The sequence below is a fragment of the Bombyx mori genome, chromosome 28 (assembly GCF_030269925.1).
Source record: "Bombyx mori chromosome 28, ASM3026992v2".
In the NCBI taxonomy this organism is placed as follows: Eukaryota; Metazoa; Arthropoda; class Insecta; order Lepidoptera; family Bombycidae; genus Bombyx; species Bombyx mori.
In genome coordinates, this window is record NC_085134.1 from 9,863,944 (window position 1) to 9,882,737 (window position 18,794).

Consider the following 18,794-nt stretch of genomic DNA (forward strand, 5'->3'; position numbering starts at 1 on the left):
ACACTACAAAATACAATGAGAGAACAGACGTAGCGGGTTTTTGTTATAGGCTCTGTTCAATTTACGACTGAGGTTAGTGACTGGATCTTAAGTGATGTCAGTCTATTTTAATATTAATCTGGGATATGAATGAAAATGTTTTTAAAGTTTTTCGTGTTGACTTTTTTCCGGAAATAAAAGTAAAAAAACTTATAGAAAAATGAATTTTTATATTTTGCATTTTTCACTTATTACTAAGACTTTAAGCGGAACACTTATACTTTATTACTAAGTAAATTATCTCCGATTTTATAATGATTATACAGAGTTTGTAGTTAGCCGTAAAAAAATTACTCACATTTACAACGCACATGCAATACAATTAAACTCTACACAATATATTAAAGAAAAAATGTTTTTTTTTTTGTGTGAAGTTGTAAAAAACTGTGTGTTCGTTATAACATGAATGCGAACGATTCTTTAAAGTTAAATGTGTAAAAACTGTTTAACTGAAATATGTAAAAACTTTTTTAATTTCATTCGTTTTAAAAATATTGAAATCTAAAATTACATTAAATTACTTTCATTAAAGTAATTAAGTTACAAACGTAATCATGTTTATAAGTAGAAGATTTAATGCATTATTCTGTACTTTAATCTAATGTTTTTATGTTAAATTGCTAATGTCGTAAAGTGATCAAATAATCAATAGACATATAGTTCGTGTAGGCTATTTCTGGCATATGATTTGCCTTGGCATTCAATACTTGAAGTCAATTGGCCTAGCAAATCACAGGGAAAAGTCTAAGTGTATAATTCCACCGGATATGACGTACTGAATCTGGCTAAAACTCAATTACGTCTTAGGATTGGGGACGAATGTATAGAGCTGACGACTCACTGACCAATGTTTTATAGATGTTTTTAGTTTTTATTGTGGCATTTATATGTGGCATTACTTGTGGTAGGACCTCTTGTTTTACTGGTGGTAGGACCTCTTGTGAGTCCGCACGGGTAGGTACCACCGCCCCGCCTATTTCTGCCGTGAAGCAGTAATGCGTTTCGGTTTGAAGGGTGGGGCAGCCGTTGTAACTATACTGAGACCTTAGAACTTATATCTCAAGGTGTGTGGCGCATTTACGTTGTAGATGTCTATGGGTTCCAGTAACCACTTAACACCAGGTGGGCGGTGAGCTCGTCCTCACATCTAGGCAATAAAAAAAAAAAAATTACGAACCGTCGTCAGAGTACCTAAAGCTGTAGCTTTTGGCGTTGTTAATCTAAATATTAATTCGTGAAGCCAAAACTACGTACACATTAAAAAAATTGCGCGGACGGAGAATTATGAAATTTCCCATACTTATAGAGAATATAGAGAGAAGGAGTGCAAAATGTTAATATTTTTTTAATTATGCATAAAAATACTTTAAATCAATAAAAAAAACATTATACACACTACCATCTAATTGACACACACACGCATAATACTCTTTTGCTTATTGTTATAAAGTCTGTGGTCAAATTGATAACCGATTAATATTGTTTGTCTTTATGGTTATTTGTCTATAGTGTAGCTTTTCCGGAATCTGTGATTATAGTAGTCTTTGACAATAGGTAGATCCATAATAATGTTCAAACTTATAATTTCAATTAATTATAGTCGAATTTCGACTACTGAGGGAACACTAGTGCAACATAAGGGTTTATTTGCTTATGTGCCAGTGGAGACTTAGTTAACTTGCAATCCTTTGAGCTTGATATTTAGGTATTATTCAAGAGGTTACCCATACAAAAAAAAATAAGGTTTACTTCTTCAATGAAGACTTAATAATTAAAATTATTATTATTTAAATTAATTAAAATTATTAAATCATGTTTTCAATCGTACTGACTTGATTTACGTCCCTTATGTATAATTAAATAGATAATTGTATATTTATAAGTTTACATTTCACGGGCATGTAAAATATAAACGATTTCTTTTAAAACGAAATTTTATCTCAACTCATTAAAACGGCGAAATATAAATTATTTAAAACATCTAACCGGCTGTTAATCTTGTCCGAAATTTTTTATAACATTACGAATTAACATAAAATCGGTATCCACCGTCACGATCCGACCCGATAGGGTACACGATCAAAACACAACTCGTGGAGATCAAACAATCGTCTCGCAATTAATAACAACAAAAAATAAAAACAAAAAGATTAACACGACCAGATTAAAAACAAAGTCAAAAAACCTAGGGGCCCGATCGTACGCCATAAATCATACTCATTATAACCGAACCGGATTATTTTTTACCCGAATAAAATGTTCAAAAAAGCATCAAAAGGCTATAGGGGGGCGCCATCTTGTCGGGGTATCGATGATTAGGGCGGGAAGGTAGGAACCGGTCATCCAATCGCGAGCGGCAATTTCGAAAGGCGTTCGATAAGCCCACCAATGGGCTTTTAGGTCGTTACGATCATGCGCAGTCGAGGCGATCCATACAATTATACTTTTTATACGGCAGTGTGGGCTTGGCCGATGAGGTGAGCAGGCGCGCGTGTCAAACATCCTACAAATAAAATTATGCCGAAGTGCCTAAGGACATAGTGAATTTAGCTAGTCAATATTATTGGTGTTTATCGAACGTTGTTACGCGGCAGAGTGACGTGGTTTTGCGAGAGACTTCGAACGTTGGTTCAGTGTGGTCGTCAGTGATGGTGATGGCCAGCGGCGGTGGTGGAGGGCTGATACAGTCCCCACCCGACATGATGCACCATCACAATATCATGGACACTTCATCTCACGTTGAAATGATGCCAAGTCAGTATAAAACCATGTTATGTCAGGCTCGATCCACATACTCTTAGTTATTTTAGTACTCTTTTTGGTGGGCAGCGGCTTGGCTCTGCTTCTGGCATTGCTGAGGTCCATGGGTGACGGTAACCATTCACCATTAGGTGAGCCGTATGCTGGTCTGCCTACAAACGTAATAATAAATGTATGACCTCTTTGTCCACTTCACACATTTTAAGAGATTTGACTAAGTCTGATTTCCATCACAATAAATAATATCTGACCCTTGCAAAGCATTTTAACATTGCCTCACTGATTTAAAATTCGTAAAAGGATTATATTTAATGTAAATATCAAAGTTTTGTCGCCATAAATTTTCTCATTTATACTTGTTTAATATTTAAGGTATGGCTTGGTGTTTCAATTTAGGCCTTAATTTTAATTGTCAATACTTTTATTGTTAAGTTACCTGTTTTGGTAATTAATGAATTTCAACGACGTTGTTGGGCTAGAAATTATTTTTAAACAATTTAAAAAAAAAATTAAAAGTTATTTTACGAGTCTGTCAAATTTTGTATATAAATAAAAAATTCTACCATAAGCATTGTAAGAGTCTACATTTTCTTGTGATTAGAATATAGATTGAGGAAAGATAAATATTATTATTATCTTATTCGAGATTAAACAAGTTAAAAGAAATTTAAAATTTAAATTTTACATATTAAATTATAAATTTTAATTTTAGTTAAATTTTGCAAATACACTGCAAAACATGTTCCGAAAATATAAAACAATTTTTCTTAAATCATCTTACGAATACTGCCATAATCTATTATAAGTGTTACATAAAATTTAATTGATCATATTCATATTTTGCAAGTTTTAATGTATTTTTTTACTTTTATGGCGCTGTGATTCATAACAATGTGATTTTTTTAGTTAAACAAAAGACCGTCTATCTTAAAATGGAATTTATTAAGCAACAGCACATGTTTTTAAGTGTTTTTTTTTACAAATTCTTTTAACTACTATTTTTATGATTGAATATTGGATAAGTGGATCGTTTGGATCCTCTGGACCGCGGAGGGATTTCGGTCCTCCCTGTGTTTTTATCAAACGTTTTATATGGCTGAGAGGATATTTGAAAGCATAATTTTTTTTTTATTGCTTAGATGGGTGGACGAGCTCACAGCCCACATGGTGTTAAGTGGTTACTGGAGCCCATGGACATCTACAACGTAAATGCGCCATCCACCTTGAGATATAAGTTCTAAGATCTCAGTATAGTTACAACGGCTGCCCTACCCTTCAGACCGAAACGCATTACTGCTTCACGGCAGAAATAGGCAGGGCGGTGGTACCTACCCGCGCGGACTCACAAGAGGTCCTACCACCAGTAAAGTAGCCTTCTGAAATTTCATTGCTCGCCACCGGAGCAGAGTTCATCCATACTACTTGAGTACTTGGAAACACTGCACTGATCCGCCTTTTATTTTATCTCCTTTCCCACGCACCCAACCTCTCAATAACTACCCGGCTCTAAGATTAACTTCTCTTCTACGCGATTTCATTTTCTGTTCAGTTTTACGATATGTTAATAATAATAATACATAATAAATATTTAGTAACAATCACACTACGTTAACTGGTCCCGTGATAAGTTCGTAAAGAACTTGTGTTACAGGTTACATTTTTATTATACACATACATATACATCCATAACCCTAGAAAAGACATTTTTATTTATCATACAAATACCTTCCCTTGGCGGGATTCGAACCCGCGACCCCCTTGTGTAGTGACCATGTCACTTACCACTACACCAGACGGCCGTTGTTATCCTTTTAATGAGATTTGAAGAGAGTTCTTACCGGTAGACATTGGCTTTGCCTCCGCTATTGTTAATGTCCATAAGCATCAGTGACTGTTTACCATTAGATAAGTCTTAGCAATCCTTTTAGTATGCTTAAGTGTGACCATTTAAATTCTTGTGGTTTTTTTGCACAGCGTTAATATTACCAATATACTGTAACATCGTTTAACATAAATAACATTGTGCGTAATATAATTTAATTCCTCAACTGCATATGGTGGTAAAATTGCTCAAGTAATCCACTAATAATATTATAAGTAATCACAACTTTTACCCCTAATAAGGGTTAAAAATATAAATCTACCGACCCCTATATTGACGTAGCTCACGAATAATACCCGGAGGGATGAAACAGCCCTTAGTTATAAATCAATCCGGTTTACCCTTACTACACATTTATTGGTCGAAGTAAGCATTTTCTTGGTTCGCAAATATCGCGCTAATGTATGATCTAAAAAAAAAGAAGGTTTCTACTTGAGTGACGCGATTTGTCATCGGATGATGTGAACGAACTTTTGAAATCTCCAGTTATAAATATATATTTTTTATATCTCCTCTTACTGTTTTTATCGTTTTGTTGTTTTGTTTTGGTCTGCTTACTATGTTGTCCGTAGACAGACAGTAGTTTTAGAGATTGATGCTTCCAACGAGATATCCTTTGAGACGTGACATACAACTACTGAGACCTTAGAACTTATATCTCAAGCTGGGTAACGCATTTACGTTGTAAATGTCTATGGGCTCCAGTAACCACTTAACACCGGGTGGGCTGTGAGCTCGTCCACCCATCTAAGCAATAAAAATTTAAAAAAAAAAGTGCAGTGAGGTTCTTGAAGATGATTTTTTTTAAATCCTTAAAGCTGTAAAAGAGATTTGTTAATGTGAAGATTTTTTTTATATATTTATAGATAAAAATGACAATTACAAACATAAATTAATGTATTCTTTAAAAAACATTCGTGATTAGTGTATTATTAATTTGAGGACGTGACGTCGAATTATTGCATTCTATAATAGTCCCGGTATTAAAAGTAGAACTGGTGACTGTTTCGCGGCAGAAAGAGGATTGTTTCGCGGCAGAAAGAGGCGGATCTGGTCTCTGCCCTACCACCTATAGCAAACCTATTTATTTCCATTAACGAACTGTTGTGATGTAATTACTAGAACTAGTGGTCCCCCAGTAGTCGAAATTCGACTATAATTAATTGAAATTATAAATTTGTACATTATTATGGTTCTATTGTCAAACACTATACTTCTACGTTTAATCATATTATTAATCTATTCTCAATTTGACCACAGACTTTAACAATAAATATGCGTGTGTGTGTCAAATACATGTTAGTGTGTGTAATGTTTTCTCTACTGATTTTTTTATGCATAACAAAAAATATATTAGCATTCTGCATTTCTTCTCTATATTCTCTACTAGCGGCCCGCTCCGGCTCCGCTCGGGTCTTTAACAAAAATTTAAACGATATTTGACGTTGTTTTATTTTTTTAAATAAAATAACACTTATTGCGGCATAACTATAATAGTTAGACATATGCTGTCGTGACACTTTTTGTAAATAATAATGTATTCTATAAAATCGTAGTACATTATTTTATTCTATCATCAATAGTTTTCACAGGACACGCGATGTAAAGAATATTTTAGGTAATTTTTTTACACCTTGGGTTACATTATTGAAGTTTTAGTAAGGATCCCTAATTTTTTTCAAAAAACATAATAGCCTGTGTCGCTCGGGAATAGTGTAGCTTTCAAACAGTGAATGAATTTTTTAAATCGGTTCAGTAGTTTCGGAGCCTATTCAATACAAGCAAACAAACAAATCTTTCCTCTTTATAATATTAGTATAGATTTATAATATTAGTATAGATAAGTGTGAGAAATCTTATACTCCTCTGTCTGCGCAATTTTCGTAAAAAGGGGTACAAAACTTTTGCTTCACGCATTAATATATAGAATACTTAAGACTACCTAAAAATTACTTACTTTCCTTAACTCCGACCAGAGCTTAATTTAAATGAACCTTCGCAATGGTGTCCGGGCGTAAGTTTGCCGTAAAATCTCATGTTTATCTTAACAATTAGTGCTCGAATGGAAGGCCTAAGGCCTTTTAAAATGTTTAAACAAATTAGTCGAAGGTAAACTTGTAGGAGGGGCACTAAATGCCCACGGGTCGATGGCGCGGACATCACCGGCTAGATTTGTCAACACCAACACCGTTATACACCTTCAGAAATAATTATAGCCGGCCAAAAATCACACATGGTCATATGGCTCCAAAGTAGGATCCCCTGTATGTAAAGGAGACTTTTTACTGGTGGTAGGACCTCTTGTGAGTCCGCACGGGTAGGTACTACCAACCTGCCTATTTCTGCCGTGAAGCAGTAATGCGTTTCGGTTTGAAGGATACAGCAGCCGTTGTAACTATACTTGAGACCTTAGAACTTATATCTCAAGGTGGGTGGCGCATTTACGTTGTAAATGTCTATGGGCTCCAGTAACCACTTAACACCAGGTGGGCTGTAAGCTCGTCCACTCATCTAGGTAAAAGAAAACTTGATATCCTCCTCCCTGAGTAGCATTCCTCGTGTCTGAGGATCGTGACCGTCTCCTCCCATTATCCTTCTGTGGATGATGTTTCACCATCTTCCTCAGTTCTCGGCGCTGTGTATGGCATGGTAGACATGTATATATATAGACTTGATATACAATAATAAAATATCAGACAAAGAGCAAACAGGACTGTGAATGACGCGAATGCTTGCTTTTGTGATCGAAGCTACCACCACCCTCGGTATGGCAGTCAGAAGCGTCTAACTGATACACCGCGGAGTCAGTCTAAATAGGATGAAAGTCGCAATGGTATAACGGCCGTCCAACCCTCCGAAAAATTACCGCTGATGGTGCTACCATTTTTACTGGTGGTAGGACCTCTTGTGAGTCCGCACGGGTAGGTACCACCACCCTGCCTATTTCTGCCGTGAAGCAGTAATGCGTTTCGGTTTGAAGGGTGGGGCAGCCGTTGTAACTATACTTGAGACCTTACAACTTATATCTCAAGGTGGGTGGCGCATTTACGTTGTAATGTCTATGGGCTCCAGTAACCACTTAACATCAGGTGGGCTGTGAGCTCGTCCACTCACCTAAGCAATAAAAAATAAAAAATACCAATGCGACCAGTAATGCGAAAAGCTCGCATTGCCACGAAGCCTACTTTCGATTGCAAAGATCCGATAGTAGTTGCAACATAAAAACCGTGTCGTTAATACACACATACCAGTATTGAATCATAATTTTTGTACACACAAATTTGAGTGTTGCGATAATGTTTATAATACGCTTTTATTAGCTTCAGACGTATGTATGTTTGTATGTAACGGAATTTTTGAACATGATTTTGACCCCCTTCAAATCGTCGGATTAACTCGAAATTTGGTATACTTATTAAGGACCGATGACGATTCAATATTTAAAAAAAAATTTAATAAATTGAAATCCAACTAAAAAATGGAAATTTTTACAATAAAATAATTTTTCTTACACTATTTTTAATTCAATTTTTAGTTGGATTTTCTATAAAAGCGTATTTATTTTTTATACTATTATTTATTTTTCATTTTTTAGTTAAATTGTTTTGTGTTTCTAATTACGTTACAGAAGAAAAAAATGCATGTTATTTCTTGATAATAATGCTTAAATCTCTGTTCTCTCTAACATTGCATTTAAAAATTGAATTACCTCATATATGTATTAGAAATAAACAGTGACCGTAAAATGCCTTAATATGACCACGCCAAGAGCTCTCCTGAATGCGTACGAAATAAAATATGAACAGTTTAGTCAGTCAGCAGTTGCAATTTGTGTAACTATTTAGCGCGCGCGTGGAATGCGATGTAGGGTTGTCTAATTCAGGTAACACGTAACTTTAACTTGAAAGTGATATATAAATCTAAGTTGAAAATAACGTATAATTCCCGATCCATTAGCGGTGCTTTTAGGTACCTCAAGCACCGGTCACCATTATAGCAGAACCCGGACTCAGCAAGTAAAATAATCCATAGACACAGTCCACTGAGTTTCTCGCCGGATCTTCTCAGTGGGTCGCGTTTCCGATCCGGTGGTAGATTCTGCGAAGCACTGCTCTTGCTAAGGCCAGTGTTAGCAACACCTCCGGCTTGAGCCCCCAGAGCTTACCTACAAGCTAGGTAGGGGAAAAAATGTATAACTTTAAATTGTGGCATTATAAAGCTTTTGCTTTCTTACGAGCCACCTAGTGAGAAATGATCATAGCTACTGCTAAAGATATGCACAGCTGTCACGACTACTATGCCATATAGTCTTAGCGTAAAGTCGAGTCTGTTCTTAGCATTGTATAGCGTAGCTAACAGCTAATAGGACGATTATGAATTGCTCTAAACTTTTACGACTAACTACATTATAAATAGGCTATTATTACTTGACGATTTCTTACAACGATTTTTAGTTTTACTGAATTTAAATCGTCATGGCCATGGGTTGTCTCTGCCCCTCTTAATTAAAAGATTTATAGTTATAAATGATTGAGTTCATTCCCCATATGTTTATACGTAATATAAAATTGAACATTGAACATTTTTGTAATAACAATTTTAATCGAAATTAAAACACGAAGCCTAAAAGAAAACTCATGTTTTTTATACACTTACGTAATCTGTCAGTTGCGTACCTCGTCGAAACACAAAATAAATACATAAATAATCTTAATTTCGTTCATAGATTGGCAGCCCTAAGCCTGAATATCGACAAGGCATTCGCAAGAACTGCTAAAAAGGCATATACACATCGAAAGTTGTTCCCTTTCCATTAAAATATGACTGTGCGTTCGTTTATCAGCTGTTCTTGCTTATTTAAATAAAATACATATATTATTAATTTGAAACGTTCTCAGGTTAAGTTTACTGTCGTGTTTGGAGTCGGTCGGAAAGTGGATATTATGGTTCGGAGCTTAACAACTTCAATGTGTTTTTAAGCGTTCATAGTTCTGCATGGAGAGTTTTAAATTTATTTTATTTAAAGAAATCGTTTGGATTTTTTACCTAGCCCAAAAACGAAATCGAGATTGAAAATCAAAGACGAAGTTTCGAACTTAGATTAGTTTTTCTAGTTTGATTGACGACGACTTATTCCATGCACTAGTGGCCCCGCAGTAGTCGAAATTCGACTTTAGTTAATTGAAATTATAATTTTAAACATTATTATGGTTCTATTGTCAAAAACTATTATAATTCGATAGTACAATCACAGTATTGGCCAAAACTGCACTATAGATAAATAATATTAAAGACAAACAATATTAATCTATTTTCAATTCGACCACAGACTTTGAACAATAACAAAAGTTTCCCAAATTGACAGTAAACAAAGAGTATATTTTTATGTATGTGTTGTGTCAAATACATGGTATGTAGTATGTGTAATGTTTTCTTTATTGATTTAAAGTATCTTTTATGCATTATTTAAAAAAAATAATAGCATTGTGCACTCCTTCTCTATATTTTCTATAAGTGTGAGAAATGTCATACTCCTCCGTCCGCGCAATTTTCGTAAAAAGGGGTACAAAGTTTTTGCTTCACGTATTAATATATAGATAACACGTTTTCATCAATCTTTATCCTACTATCTATGTCACGGAGTCATTCAATATAATTGTCATCGGCTTCAAAATGTCTGATTCGCATGAAAATCTTGTTCAAGTATCAAGAATCGGCGACATTATATTATACAATAATTTTATTGTTTTGACCCAGTACCCTGCTGCTTTTTGCGATATAACATTAAACTTTTGAAAAAACATTCCGAATTGCACTTTGAACAATCAATTGAATATCTTCCTCCACGATATTATATTAGTCATTTATTTGAGACAACCATTTTTTTATTAATTTACAAAATGGTCGGAATTTTTCACATGCCCTTTTTTAAATAAACAACATTGTTGCTTCATTAACTTTATTACTTAGAGTATATTTTGTGTAGTTTTTTTTGCCACTATAAACAAAATTAAAAGTATGTATTTTTGTGGTTTAATCTAGAGTTTCTTGTCATTAAATTACTTCCAACGCTTCTAATACTGTGAACAGTTTTCATAACCACTGGTGATGACTAGCCTAAATGACTTATTAGTTTATTTTATTTTGTTTATCGGGTATCAATATGTTATACATCAGCACAGAACATTAGAGGTAACATATACTCGTACGTAAATTGATATTAGACTAAGGGTTATTTGGCTTGAGACGTCACAAGAAATCCATATAAGGTTTAAATTTTGAAAAAAATATATTGCGCGCTGGAGTTCGGGGTAAATAAATGTTCCACCAAAGTACAACTTAAAACTGTATTTATTACTTAGAACACACACAGAACACTAATTCTCAATTCGCTTCTTCCGCTTCGCTTCAGGTGATCCGTTCGCTGTTTCGCTTCGAGTAGCTCCGATTACTAACTAACTGTGTGCCATCTTTGCAACGCTTTTATGGTCGAGACGAAATCCCTAGAATCGTCGAGAATATTCCACACAAGTCGAATATTGTGTGTTTCCGCTATCTAACAATAGATGGCGTTGCACTTCTCGAGTGTTCTAGATGCTACTAGATCCTTCAATATTCGTTCGGCTATTCGGCGATAGATAGCGTTACTCTTACTGGCGTAACAATATCAACAACATCATGAAAATACAAAAAATTCTTCAGCTATTTGAATGGTGTAAGCATTGAATTTCGAATAAAAGCATCAAATTGTTGATAGCAATCTATCTATCTATATATATAAAAATGAATTGCTGTTCATTAGTCTCGCTAAAACTCGAGAACGGCTGGACCGATTTGGCTGATTTTGGTCTTGAATTATTTAATTTTGTGGAAGTCCAGAGAAGGTTTAAAAGGTAGATAAATATGAAAATGCTCGGAATTCAATAAAATAACAATTTTGTTTTTCCTTTGATGTGTCCCCCGTCGGACGGTTTCTTTTTGTTTGTTTTAAGTTTATTTTATTTATCGATTGAGGCACTACGAAGTCTGCCGGGTCAGCTAGTACCAAATAAAACGGACCTTTAATTACAAAGATAAATGTCGCTTAAGCCAAACCCCTCGATATAATGGTACAGTCGCGCTGTAATAGTTAAATAAACGAAAAATAATTCTAAATCACATTCTGGAACGCAAACCAGTCGAATCATACGAAATGTCGACCCGAATAGACTTGAACTTGTTGTTTTTATAAGGGGGCCCATGGACCACCTCGTGTTTATGGCTTCGGACCGGTAGCAGGTGAGGTAACACGTACCGTCTAAACCGAACCTTTTGCCACTGTTATCGACACAAAAAACCTCTGACCAGACTCTGAAACTTTGACTGACTTCAAAGTTTTTTTTTAAACTGCCTAATTTCTTATGACTAAATTGTGAGCGTTTTAAATATGAAAAAAAAACTATAGTTTAAAAAAAAAACTAACAAAATACGCTTTTATAGAAAATCCAACTAAAAACAGAAAATAAATTTTAATAACTTTTGAATTAAAAAATAGTGTAAGAAAAAATGATTTTATTGTAAAAAAGCGTGTGGTGCTTTTCAGGATATTATCAAAATAACCCTTCTACTCATATCTGTTCATAAAATATTTATAACTACTGATACCATGCACCCTATGGTCCTTAATAAGTATACCAAATTTCGAGTTAATCTAACATTTTAAAGGGGGTTAAAATCATGTTCAAAGATTCCGTTACATACGTCTGAGGCTAATAAAAGCGTATTAAAATACTTAGGCTAGATTAAGATTATCATTTTAATTGATGTAGTTTTGTGGGCAAAATCAACTGGTCCACGGTGCGCCTGGTGCTAAGTGGCTACCGGAAAGCTGTCGTCCACTTTAAAACAAAATAAGTCCTAGTTGTATAAGTGTAAAGGATATTTCGTCCTCAAGCTGTAGCGAATGCTGGTCTAATGCAGTGATAGGCAGAATAATTCCATATGCCTTACCACTAATCTATACTAATATATAAATCTACAGTGGTTTTTACGCATGTTCCGTTATAGCTACTGAATCATGCATCCGATTGACTTGAAACTTGGTATACATGAACATAATGGATAGGCTAATATTTTAAATATGTGTGTTGGACTCCCTACACCAGTTGCGGGGGCGTTAATGATGAGAATCTTTGTGGGGGTGAAAAATAATAATGTTAATTTTAAATGCCCAGCGAAGCGGACGGGTACAGCTAGTACGCTTAATATTTTTAGTTATTGTTCAACTGCGCAACATACAAACTGCCACATCTAAACATTATATCAGAATTGAATGTGTGCAGATCGAAAAAATATATATAAACAATTTTGTTATACCACACTTACGAGCGTCCTCCTTGCTTGTGCTCTATAGGCTACGACTTCGGTGACCACTTAACACCAGGTGGACCGTAATTTCGTTCATCCAGTTAGAGCGATAAAAAAGTTTTTTTTTCCCTACCTATGCTGATAGCCTTGAGAGGCTATTTCAGCGCTGCCCTAGCTTGTAGGTGAGCTCACGGGACTCAAACCGGGAGTGTTGCTAAAACTGGCCCTAGCAAGAGCAGTGCTTCACAGAATCTACCACCGGATTGGAAACGCGACCCATTGAGAAGATCTGGCGAGAAACTCAGTGGGCTGTGTCTGTGGGTTAACTCGTCAAGACCTTCGTCACAAGCGACGGGTTCGTCGAGGACGGTGACCGGTGCTTGTGGTACCTAAAAGCACCGTTAATGGATCGGGAGGATCCGTAATGACGTGTTTAGGGCGACGTCGACTGTTTACCATTCGGTCCACAGGATCGGGTATGGAACGCGGTCATCAAACACTTTACCTTTATATTGTGGGTCGAGATTCCGGTCCGGTGGTAGATTCATCGACGCACTGGACAGATGTTAGCAAAATATTTAAGTCTGAGCTCCGTTAGCTCGCCGATCATTAAATATAAAGCCAGAATAGCTCCTCAAGGCTTTAGGCTGGAGAAAGGCAAAAAAACCGTGCCATGGGGCAGCTTACGGACAGTTAATCACAATAGTTATCCCCACACCATCGCCGTGAGCCACTGACAAAGACACGCGCGTGTCGGCGCGTGTGATCAACGATTTACTCATTTACGATTTAACACCCTTTGTATTCCAGCATCCACGGAACTCGGCGCGTCGTAAACCTAGGTGCGAATAGAGGAACAAGAAATTTCAAAACTGTATATGTAATATGAATGTAGACTAGTTTCAAAGTCCAACAAAATCGAACGTTAATTGTCACGTATTTCATCTTTTTGTGCGTACTTGCTCTTGCCAGGGTTCGTGTTAGCAACGTCGTCAGGTTTGAGGCCAGTGAACTCACCCACTAGTTCGGGGAATCTAGAATAGCCCCTCGAGGTTACTAGAATAGGTAGGAAAAAAAAACTGTCGTTCTCTTTCTCTCACTCACATCTTAACGCTCCATTCCGCACTGGTACTTACCCGCGCGGACTCACAAGAGGTCCTACCACTAGCAATTACACAAATTATCATTTTGCGGGTTTGATTTTTATTACACGACGTTATTCCTTCACAGTGGAAGTCAATCGTGAACATTTGTTGAGTACGTATTTCATTAGAAAAATTGGTACCTGCCTGCGGGATTCGAACACCGGTGCATCGCTCAACACGAACGCACCGGACGTCTTATTCTTTAGGCCAGCACGAATTCCACTTCGACATCTACATCACTACACCCAATCCAATCAAACCGACCCATACAACAGAACTACAAAAGCGAATTTGTTGAACAAACTTAAAAGATAATAGCAAACAACATATGTCCCGAAGATACGTTATCGGATGTGTAAACTCGAAGTTACCTCTAACCGAGCACGGTAGTAAAGTTTATTTATATGCAAACACGGTGATAACGCACGTGTAAACAATTATGTGTTCAAATGAACATGTGTTAAGTTTCATGCGTTCTTTATTGGACGGCTGCGAACTAGGATTCGCGTACATTTTGAAGTCGTCGTGGCCTAAAGGATAAGACGTCCGGTGTATTCGTGTGTAGTGATGTACCGGTGTTCGAATCCCGCAGGCGGGTACCAATTTTTCTAATGTAATACGTACTCAACAAATGTTCACGATTGACTTCCACGGTGAAGGAATAGCATCGTGTAATAAAAATCAAACCCGCAAAATTATAATTTGCGTAATCACTGGTGGTAGGACCTCTTGTGAGTCCGCGCGGGTAGGCGCCTTACCAATTTCTGCCGTGAAGCAATAATGCGTTTCGGTCTGAAGGATAGGGCAGCCGTTGTAACTATACTGAGATCTTAGAACTTATATCTCAAGGTGGGTGGCGCATTTACGTCGTAGATATCTATGGGCTCCAATAATCACTTAACACCAGGTGGGCTGTGAGCTCGTCCAACTCTCTAAGCAATAAAAAAAAAACAATGAACAAAGCTACGAATGTCAAATACAGAAGCTGTTCGGTGTCTGGATGTCTGGTCTAGAATAACTCCACCCATCTCTTACAGCTGGTGTCGTAAGGACAACTAAAGGCTTGACTGGAGAATGAGCTCCAGCATTATCTGAGCGGTATATTACATAATGCGTTCGCTAGCCAGCATTGACTGGTGGTAATATTGTACCTTTTTTTTTATTGCTTAGTTGGGTAGATGAGCTCACAGCCCACCTCGTGTTAACTGGAGCCCATAGATATCTACAACGTAAATGCGCCACCCACCTTGAGATATAAGTTCTAAGGTCTCAGTATAGTTACAACAGCTGCCCCGCCCTTCAAACCGAAACGCATTACTGCTTCACGGCAGAAATAGGCAGGGTGGTGGTACCTACCCGCGCGGACTCACAAGAGGTCCTACCACCACTAAACGTAATGTAAACGTGACTAAGCGAATATAGAGTAAAAAAAAAATCAATACATTAAAAAAATTTACATCTAAAATTACCAATCTAATTTATTTTGCTAATAAACATGCCAACGGCATATTTCACTGCTTTGAGGAAATTATTTTAATTGAAATTCAGTAATTTATATTTAACAAAAAAAAACCATTAATGGAATTGATTAAATAAAAACATTAAAATGTGTTCCTTTGATTTAGAAATGTTAGCGACGTACCTATACATTCTTGGATACGAACAACGCTGAGATATTTTTATATTTGCCCTTAACTTGAGACCCTTGAGGTATGACGTCGAGTATCTGATGTACTGTAACAACGGCTCCCGTATCTTTCCAACCGAAACAGCTGCCCCATTCATGCTATAATGATAAAGCTGCTTTCAGACTACGCTATAGTTCCCTATAGAACACCAGCCAGATGGTCAGATATAGCAAGAGACGCACTTGGTGGTAGTCTGTACCATGCAGGCAAAATATTAGGCTGTATGGTATGATACATTTGCCTTTCCAGTTGGAAAAATACGACAACTACTACTACTGACATTTGACAAGTACTTAATTTCAATAGTAGTTTGACGTCACTTCCGTTGCATACCTGCGTGACGTTCTGTAAAAATTTTACCCTCATGCGCCTAAAGAAGTTTCACTTTAATAATATATAGTACAGTACAGTGTGAACGTGTCCATAACAATGTATGGTGCGCGATATTGTTGTGCTGTGAGCTATATGCTATATGCTGTTATATTATAGCGTAGTCTGAAAGCGGTTTTACGAAGGTGCACCACCAAATTCTGAAGAAAAATCCCTACGAGAAGTATATAAAAGATTATTCTCATTTTCCTTTTTTTCTCAAAAATGAATGCAAATAACCCAGGACTCTATATATGACTGGCAGAGAATGCCTTAGGCATTAAGTCCGCCACTGTACTTTTGTGCATAAAGCGGAATAAATAAATATAAAAGTTATTTTAGAGCTAAAAAAAAGTGTAACGCATATTGTGTGCTTAAGTGAGCGACTATAAAATCTCCTTTTTTCCCCCTACCCATTCGTTGGTAGGCTAAGAGGCTATTCCAACTACGCCCGGATGGGTCGGTGAGGTCACGGGCTCAACCTGAGAGAATTTGCTAACACTAGCCCTAGCAAGAGCAGTGGTTCACAGAATCTACCACCGGAGCGAAATCGCGACCCACTGAAAAGATCCGGCGAGAAACTCAGTGGGCATAAAATCTACCATACTCTTCACAGTCTTTTTTATTATTTATTGCATAGATGTGTGGTCGAGCTCACAGCTCACCTGGTGTTAAGTGGTTACCGGAGCCCATAGACATCTACAACGTAAATGCCGCCACCCACCTTGAGATACGACTTCTAAGGTCTCAGTATAGTTACCCTATTTGCAGTCGCGAGACTTGAGATCCATAATTCCAAATGAAAACACTCACATGTATCTAGTAGGTGCGGTTATGAACTCAGCTATGAATAAAATTCGAATAATGAAAAGTTTTATTCATTTTAAATTGTAGATATAAAATTCTGAGTAGATGGTCATAAAGTTTAACTATACGGAGAATACAAAATCAACATTGTAAACTTAACGACTGAACAAAAGATTGTTTCATTCAATTTCGACATTGAGTTGAGAATATCAGTGACCTATCCAAATATAACATACACACATGACAAACTTCCAATGGAAACAAATGCAAGTGACAAAACGTGCCTTCAAAATATAGCGGTTTTAGATTTCACAAATCCACTTAACACCAAATTGGTGGTGCGCTTGTTCACCCATTTAAGCAATAAAAAAAACAATGAATAATTTTCAGTAGGTATATTGTATTATATCTGAAGTGGAATTATTTTCAATTCTTTCATTTTTCTTCTGTCCATATTCTGGTTTATATATAGACTAGAAAAAGAACTTGTTTAATATTTATGTGATTTTGCAACACTGCATCTAGTTCTTTGTTTGTTGGCTTAATGACTTTCATGTTCATACCAACTAAATTAAAGTGGATTTGTATTTATTGATCATCTATTTTCAGATCTTCATTTACGAGGTATCTTCTTTTTTTCCCTACCTATGCTGGTAGCCTTGAGAGGCTATTTCAGCTTCTCCTTGACGCGTAGGTGAGCTCGCGGGGCTCAAACCGGGAGTGTTGCTAAGACCGGCCCTAGGAACAGCGGTGCTTCGCATAATCTACCACCGAATCGGAAACGCGACCCACTGAGAAAATCCGGCGAGAGACTCAGTGGGCTGTGTCTGTGGGTTAATTCACTCGTCGAGCCCTTCGTCGCAAGCGACGGGTTCGACGAGGACGGTGACCGGTGCTTGTGGTCTTAAAAGCACCGTTAATGGATCGGGAGGATCCTTAATAACGTGTTTAGGGCGACGCCGACTGTTTACCATTCGGTCTACAGGATCGGGTATGGTTATCGCTTTGTTGCAATGTGTATTCAAATGTATTCAGTTGATTAAAAACATAAGCGAAACCGCTAACCAAACAAAATACACCATAAAGTTCCATCTAATAATATTTAAAACTTATCGCCTAATGTAAGCCGAAGCCATTTACGTAAAGCTGCATATAAATAATAGTAAAACTGTATACGCTTATATGTTAAGCAAATATTATTTACGAATACATAAAGATAAAATATGTAATAGGCGTTTTAAATGCAAAACACAATTCATTATCATCTTGTTTCATTTTTATTACATAACAAGGTTTTGTTTGAATCTATCTTAGTATAATAATAACGTTGGATGCTTCATCATACGAATATTAGTAAAACTAGAATTTTTATGTGCGGTTTTGTTTTTTATTTGTGTTTGGCAGCGAGCACATGATTCAGGGACCCGAGATCTCAACGATAATGTCAAATATTTGTCAGGCACGAGCTTTTGTTAGTACGTCACGTATTTTCCTATGCTGTGTCTCGAAGTGGTACTGATGGGGTTTTACCGGTGGTAGGATGAAGATCTGGACGGATAGACGGATAGTAATATTTTTCAATTGGTCACAAGGCGAGTGGCGGAAATCACGCTATGATGTTAATGAGAATCCAGAAACCGCTTAACGCTAAATGAGCTATTATCTCGCTCACCTGTATGTAATGGAGTGAGGAGGGGTGGCTCATAAAATATCAATTAAAGTTCAAAGTACCACATAAGCTTTTCGGTTTAAAGCCAG

The 18,794-nt window shown here is 36.6% G+C and overlaps 1 protein-coding gene across 1 annotated transcript in view; it reads left to right on the top strand.

Moving 5' to 3' along the window:
- The first annotated feature begins 2,481 nt into the window (after window positions 1–2,481).
- Window positions 2,482–18,794, top strand: part of LOC101741760 (insulin gene enhancer protein ISL-1) — a 72,795-nt gene continuing 56,482 nt past the window's right edge. Inside the window, exon 1 of the mRNA XM_038021137.2 lies at window positions 2,482–2,793. Within this exon, the coding sequence (XP_037877065.1) occupies window positions 2,688–2,793 (106 nt within the window). The 5' untranslated portion in view covers window positions 2,482–2,687. The remainder of the gene's footprint in view (window positions 2,794–18,794) is intronic.